At 46.3% G+C, this 7164-nt stretch overlaps 1 protein-coding gene across 1 annotated transcript; it reads right to left on the bottom strand.

The window, feature by feature from the left end:
- Positions 1–1004: 1004 nt before the first annotated feature.
- On the bottom strand, positions 1005–6481 carry LOC122173162 (maestro heat-like repeat-containing protein family member 2B; the record flags this gene model as incomplete). Its single annotated transcript, XM_065580193.1, has 9 exons — positions 1005–1100; positions 1269–1404; positions 1887–1966; positions 2380–2502; positions 2828–2854; positions 3660–3812; positions 5515–5637; positions 5893–6012; positions 6374–6481. Coding segments are annotated over 9 exons (966 nt in total), but the record flags the coding sequence as incomplete, so codon positions are not given.
- Between the last annotated feature and the right edge of the window lie 683 nt (positions 6482–7164).

The raw sequence follows: 7164 nt of genomic DNA, 5'->3' as shown, positions 1-7164 counted from the left end.
GGGAAGTCAGCTAAAGGAAGAAATAAAGAGTAAGAGGCTATACTCACTGTGCTATTAACTGTCTCTTGATATGCAGTCAGCAGCTGGGTGCTGGCCTGCAAGGCCCTTTCTCTCTCCCACTCCTTCTCTGAACTGAACCATGTCCTTAGTAGCTGTTGGTAGAGCAGGGGAATGGACAGTTAGTACCAGAAAATCCCTCCCAAAAGTTCCTCTTAAACAGGTTTAATTGTCACTAAAATCCCTCTCCAAAGCATCTGACCTCCATGTAGCAAAGGAATTACATGTCTAATGGAAGAGCCCCTTAGATATACAAGTCCCAGGGACCAGATTCACCTCTGGTGGTTGAAGCCAAAGGAGGTACATGAGAGATGAATCTGGGCCCGTGTATGTGATGTCTGCTGTAGACTGTCTGATGGGAGCTGTCTAGCACTTTGCATGCTGTTTGATGTCTGCTGCTGTGGTCTGTTTCCTGGGCAACTTCTCCCACGTCGAGTGGCAAAATGACAGAGAGGAGCATTTCTTTTTATTAATTTGAATAAGAGCAGAGAAGTCTTATCCTGAAGGTGCATCAAACTCCCCACCCTTCAGCTCTTCAAGATATTCTGTTCATGTCTGAGGAACAAGAAGTCTCCTCTGAATGAGTTTCCATACACAGGGCTTAACTCAATATTAATGAATTCCTCTTCGAAGAAATGATCAGTTTCAACTGGTTCTCTTGGATTTGGCTACTGCAGGGTGATTTTCTTGCCGGTCCAAGTAGTGTCAACTCCATTGTAAGAACTCGATCCCAATCCAGCCCTGGCATAAAATGGCATAGCTTCCGTGGATTTCAATGGGGCAAATGCCCACTTATCACAAGGAAGAATGTAGTGCTTTCTCCCTAAAATTAACTCCGTTGTGGAAAATTCCTCCACAACTGAAGCTTGACCCCCTAAATCTCTGACTCTTCCCTGCTGTAACACAAGAAACAAACAATCTCCACCGCGGTTCAATGGTCTACTCACATCAAACATTTCCTGGAACCAGTCTGCGGTTGGTTCTTCCTCCAGCAAAGTCTTCATTAGCTTGCCAAGGGCTTCCACGGACCTCATGTACAGTGACTGAAACCAGAAGAGAAGGAGTGAGGCTCAGCGCATATCATTTGTGTGTGGGGGCCGGGTGAAGCTAACCATAACCTTGCCAGGGAGGCCATGTGTGACTGCCATTACCCAGTGCCTGCTGGGCAGAAATACAGTGGATGGTGCCAGAGGAGAATTGTTGTCACGTACCTGTATATGCAGAGCATCCTTTGCTGTCTCGCCTTCCTCTTTCGTCTTCTCCAAGGGAGGAAGGGGAAATAAACTTTTGAAACACTGATCTATGAGCTCACGGTTTTCCTCCAAGGTCAAAGATGGTTTGAGTTTGCTGGCAGAAGAAAGAGAAAAGTCATGCATTAGACTCAGTACCACCTCCAAGTAAAAGAGTGGGTCCAATGGCTAGAGATTGCCCCAGTCTAGAACCCCAAATACAAACAACCCTTCACTTTGCAGCTGAGCACCTCTTTGCACCTCTATTAAGTATTGGCTCATCTAGAAGTAAAGCTAAAGCTTCAAGTCCCCTTTTTAGAGAAACCCACAAGCTTCCTTCCCCCTGCCAGCTAGCCAGACACCTCCCTCCCCATCTGAACTCTCCTCCATTGTACTGCATGCCCCACAACCTCCAGTCTTGTGTCTTTCAAGCACAAACCTCCAAATGGACACATTCAAACCCTCAAGAATGAAAGTTCTGCTGGTGAGCAGCATGTGAGCCAAATCCTGCAGGCATCAGACTGCTCCCAACCTGACACTCATGAATTAACAAATAAGAAGTCATCACAGTGCCAGGAAATGTGGCAGAAAATAGCCTACCTCAGATGTTCAATGGCAAGAATTGCCTTGTAGCGAACTGGAGATGCCAGGGAATCCAGTGGTTCCTTTTTAATGAAGTCCTGAAATGCATTAATAGGGACATAAAAAATGGGAAATGGATTTGAAAGGCAGAGAGGTCTTCCTCTCCCACCCTGAAATAGGGCCATATGCCACACCTGTAATAAACAGACACCGTACTCAGCAGGCTCTCTGCCTCTGAAATGGACCATAGGGCCATCTGCAGGCTATACGGAGGACAGAAAGATAATTCACCAGACACAAGCCATTCCTTCCAGTTACAGCCCACAATATGTCAGCATCTCTGCCGAGCTCAGAGTGGACCCAGCATTCGGGGTGCCATGCAGGTAGCTCATGAGACTGCAGTAGTACAGTCACAGCCAATGGATAAAATAACATCTCCCTGGAAACCCAGTCTTATTGCATTACAACAAACTCCTTTGTACTTCAGTCCTCAAAGCTCCTAATCACTCACCAGCATGTAGCCAAGGAGCTCCTGTTTGTAAGAGAATTCGAACTCCTGGGAGTCTCTGGTCTCCAAGATGGCACAGCTAATCTCCGTGACATTCTGGATGAGAGTTAGTTTTAGGTACATATCCTACATAATCCAGAAGGAGAAACAAGGGAATGTGGATGAGAAACTGAGAGAAGAACCAGAGTCCAGAAGATAAAGATCAGGAATTAAATCTAGCCTCAGGAGAGAAGAGAGGTGTCTGCAGACCCTAGAAGGCAGAGGACCCCAGCTCTGCACCCACCTCAGAAGAAAAGAAAACCCACGTTCATCAAATAAATCCAGGTCCACTTACACCAGAGCAACCAGGACTCCTGCTTGATGTAGCAAGGAAATCAAGCTCTGTGCAATTTAAACAAGCAACTTGTGTATAGAAAATGCAAGACCTGAGAGCGGATTATTTAGAATTTACCTTGTTCGTAACAGTGATGCCCAGCACCTGAAAAACGAAATGCAAAACAGCTCTTAGCAATGTATGTCCAACATAACACACATCCTCAAAATGTCCTGGCTGGTGAATATGGAGCAGAGAGAAATCACTATTGTTAAATCTTCCAAAAGGCAGGAAATGTATCCAGAGGGGGTGTTTTGTAGAGGTCAATATCAGGGGCCATCCTATGTAATATTTGCATTTGTGAACTACTAGAAGATATCAGTTTGGTTCAACTGTTTTTGACAATGCCTAAGTGAGAGTCTCAGTCAGATAGGGCAGAATTGAATGGCAAAGTGACGTGGAGAGGTTGCACGGAGATGAGAGTCAGTGCCTGCAGTCAGACACCTAGGGAACAGAAATAAGGAGCACACAGACAAACAAGAAGACAGATAAGAGGTAAGGGAAGTAGTGTGTCCAAGAAACAGAGTGACAGCAAATCAACTAAATACAAGCTAGCACTAGTCTCTCTTTGCTAGCGAAAGATAGAGCTAGATACAAATACATATTAGGGGAGTTAGAGTGTTATTCTGAATAGCCTGAGTGTGACTGCATCTGAATTACTGTGTAGCTGTGGTCTACAGAATTTCAGAAGAATATAGAGAAACTAGAGAAAATACAAAGAAGAGCAACAAAAATGATACAACATGTGACAGCTCACGCTCCGTCCATTACAGTTTTAAATTTGAGTTATGTGACAAATTATTGCTCAAAGGAGAGTTTTAGAAAATACAAGCCCTCTCTCTATAAACTCAGAGGCAATGCTATCACTTCAGGGTAATGCCCCTAACACTTATCACACAAAAGCTCTTACCTGACAACTGGCTCTGTAATAGTGAAGGATGTTCCCTGTGATGTCTGCCTCCACTCGGGAGAGAAGCTGGTCTTTTGGAGCATGAACAGCCACGTTGCTGTATGTCAGCATCAGGGTGCTGCGAGTCTTGCCTCTTTTTCCACGGTGGTAGTCCTAGACAATCGGAAACGTCACTAGAGACAAGTTCTTGTGATTCATTTTGCCTTGGAATTCTGATCTGCTGCTGACCGAGGAATTGCTCACAGCAGCAATGGCAGTTTGCACTTGCAAAGCTCTTTTCAGCCAAAGATCTCAAACCACTTGCAAACAGTATTTAAGCAATATAATAACTGTGTGAGGTAGGGAGTTATTAGTATCTCCATCATTCCCACAGGTCACTCTGACACAGAGAGCCTAAAATGCTGAACCTACAGCAGTGAAGTACACGGGAGCTTAGTCGTTGACACTGGTGGGTACAAGATCAGGCACTAAATGTCTTGCCTAAGGCTGCACAGTGAGTAAATGCAGAGCCAGCAATGGAAGCCCAGAGGCCTAGTCTCCTGCTCTATCCTCTAGATCAGTGGTTTTCAACCAGGAGTACTTGTGTACCCCTGAGGGTCTGCAGAGGTCTTCCGGGGGTATATCAACTCATCTAGATATTTGCCAGTTTTAGAAGCATAGAATATCAGGGTTGGAAGGGACCTCAGGACGTCATCTAGTCCAACCCCCTGCTCAAAGCAGGACCAATTCCCAACTAAATCATCCCAGCCAGGGCTTTATCAAGCCTGACCTTAAAAACCGCTAAAGAAGGAGATTCCACCACCTCTGTAGGGAACCCATTCCAGTGCTTCACCACCCTCCTAGTGAAAAAGTTTTTCCTAATATCCAATCTAAACCTCCCCCACTGCAACTTGAGACCATTACTCCTTGTTCTGTCATCTGGTACCACTGAGAACAGTCTAGATCCATCCTCTTTGGAACCTCCTTTCAGATAGTTGAAAGCAGCTATCAAATCCCCCCTCATTCTTCTCTTCTGCAGACTAAATAATCCCAGTTCCCTCAGCCTCTCCTCATAAGTCATGTGCTCCAGACCCCTAATCATTTTTGTTGCCCTCTGCTGGACTCTTTCCAATTTTTCACATCCTTCTTGTAATGTGGGGCCCAAAACAGGACACAGTTTTCCAGATGAGGCCTCACCATTGTCGAATAGAGGGGAACGATCACATCCCTCGATCTGCTGGAAATGCCCCTACTTATACAGCCCAAAATGCCATTAGCCTTCTTGGCAACAAGAGCACACTGTTGACTTATATCCAGCTTCTCGTCCACTGTAACCCCTAGGTCCTTTTCTGCAGAACTGCTTCCTAGCCATTCGGTCCCTAGTCTGAAACAGTGAATGGGATTCTTTCGTCCTAAGTGCAGGACTCTGCACTTGTCCTTGTTGAACCTCATCAGTTTTCTTTTGGCCCAATCCTCTAATTGTCTAGGTCCCTCTGTATCCTATCCTTACCCTCCAGTGTATCTACCATCATTTTACAACAGACTGCCTGCAGTTAAGCAGAGAGGAGCACAATCTGGAGCTGGGGTTCTCTCAAATGATTTTTATCATCTGATGTCTCATGGCTTGAGCGCTCCTCCCATGCACAATGTGTGGGAACTACATCAGTCGCTTGCATGGAAAAGACATCAGACGATAAAAATCATTTTAGAGAACCCCAGCTCCAGATTGTGCTCCTCTCTGCTTAACTGCAGGCATCACGTAGAACGCATACATTGGGGGACAATGCTAGCTGACCAGAGCAGACACTACCGCAGGGTTGCTGCCCCCGCTTTAGAGGGGGAGAGGAAGTTTAAGAGAAGCCCCTGGCTCCTTTACCTTCAGGTGGCTGATGAACCCAGAAATCTTAACCTTGCTCATTGCAGCCCCAAACTCCTGAAGTGCGTTCAAGGTGAGGTCCAAGTGGCTCTCAGCAGACAATGCAAGGATGGAAATGACTCCCTGTGACCCAAGAAAAATACTGGTTAGGATCTAACTAGGTGCCTGATAGACCCCACGACTCCATTCCTTTCACCTGAAGTGGTGTAAAATGCCAGTGAGGCCTGAGACACATGGGGAGCGGGGGCTGAGTGAAATAGCAATGAAGAGGATATGACGCAAAATGGCATCTGTCCCCCGAGGCCAACTCAGAGCTGAGCCCCACAGGCAGCATTCAGGGATTACTTGGTAAAGTGGGGAGAGGGACAGAGTCCTCACCTCTCTCTCAGGGGCTTCCGTATAATCTGTTGTCGTCAGAAATGTATTAATCTGTGATTTAACATGGACCAGGTCCTGACACACTGCTAAGGATGTTCCTAGTGCCTTATACAGGAAACTCTGAAAGAAAGAGACCAGCACTGAGAGATCAGTAACACAACGTGCCTGTCAGTACAGACCCAGCTCAGCAACACTCGGGAAGGAACAAGATAGCCAAGTCCAAGCATCCAGACTGCAGAAACATCCCATCATCTAGCCCAGCCAGAGAACCAACAATGCAGTACAGACAAGCAGCCTGTCCAAGCAAATATTGGAAGGGCGGGGGGGGGGGGGACAAGAGAGCAGGGCACAACTAAAAACAAATGTTATATGCAGAATAAAATATAAAGTAATGAAGCCTTGAGAGAAGCCTTATGCAGCCCCCCCCAGTCAGAATTTCAAGGGAAATTAACTAGAAACTAAGCCTTAACAGATAACAAACCTTCTCTTTGGAGGGGCTGGCATAGCCGGCCATCTGCTGGCTCAACTCAAGGCTTATCTGGCTGCTCCAGGCACTGTCACCTATCATCTCTAGAGATGTCCTTAGGAACTGCGTGTAAAACAAGAGTTAAAGCAGATGGTTAATTGCAAGAATTTGGGGGTTGTTGTGGGGTTTGTTTGTTTCTTTGTTTGGTGTTTTTTTTTCTTCCTTGTTCTCGGTTGTAAAATTTCCAATATTCAGGTGTCATGGGAAGATTATTTCCCTATTGACAACTATAAACATCAACAACCCAGACTTCCTCTGCCTGTTGTTCTTTAACCTTTGCCTGATGATTCCTCTCAGTCCCCAAACCCAGATGGACAGTGAATTGGAGAATGAGATGGAGCCAAGAAATCTGACCATTCAGGAGTGATTTTATAGCGGATGGAGAATGGGTCTAATAAATTTTGAACACAGGGCCCTGGACTATGAAGGACCAGGCACCTTCTCTGAAGTGTTATGGACCCTTTATGCCACCTCCTGAGGGTCCCCAGGATTGTGAGGTACCTCACTACCACCTGCCCTTAGCATGAGGAAGCCTCCTCTGTGCCTGCCACATGTCAGCTCCTGACTCTGCCAGCCACAGGAAACACAAGCACACCCTTCTCACCCCATCCAGCTCCACTGTCCTTCTACAGGTAAGCCATCGGTACACTCCAACCGCCGAGCCCTCTGTGCAGCCCCAGAATGTCCAGCCCCTGTTCCACTGGACACTCACAGAATTCATAGGTTTGCTACACACCTGTCACCGG

This window comes from Chrysemys picta, unplaced genomic scaffold, assembly GCF_011386835.1.
Source record: "Chrysemys picta bellii isolate R12L10 unplaced genomic scaffold, ASM1138683v2 scaf1925, whole genome shotgun sequence".
Taxonomy (NCBI): domain Eukaryota; kingdom Metazoa; phylum Chordata; order Testudines; family Emydidae; genus Chrysemys; species Chrysemys picta.
This window is presented reverse-complemented; position numbering and strand designations above follow the sequence as displayed.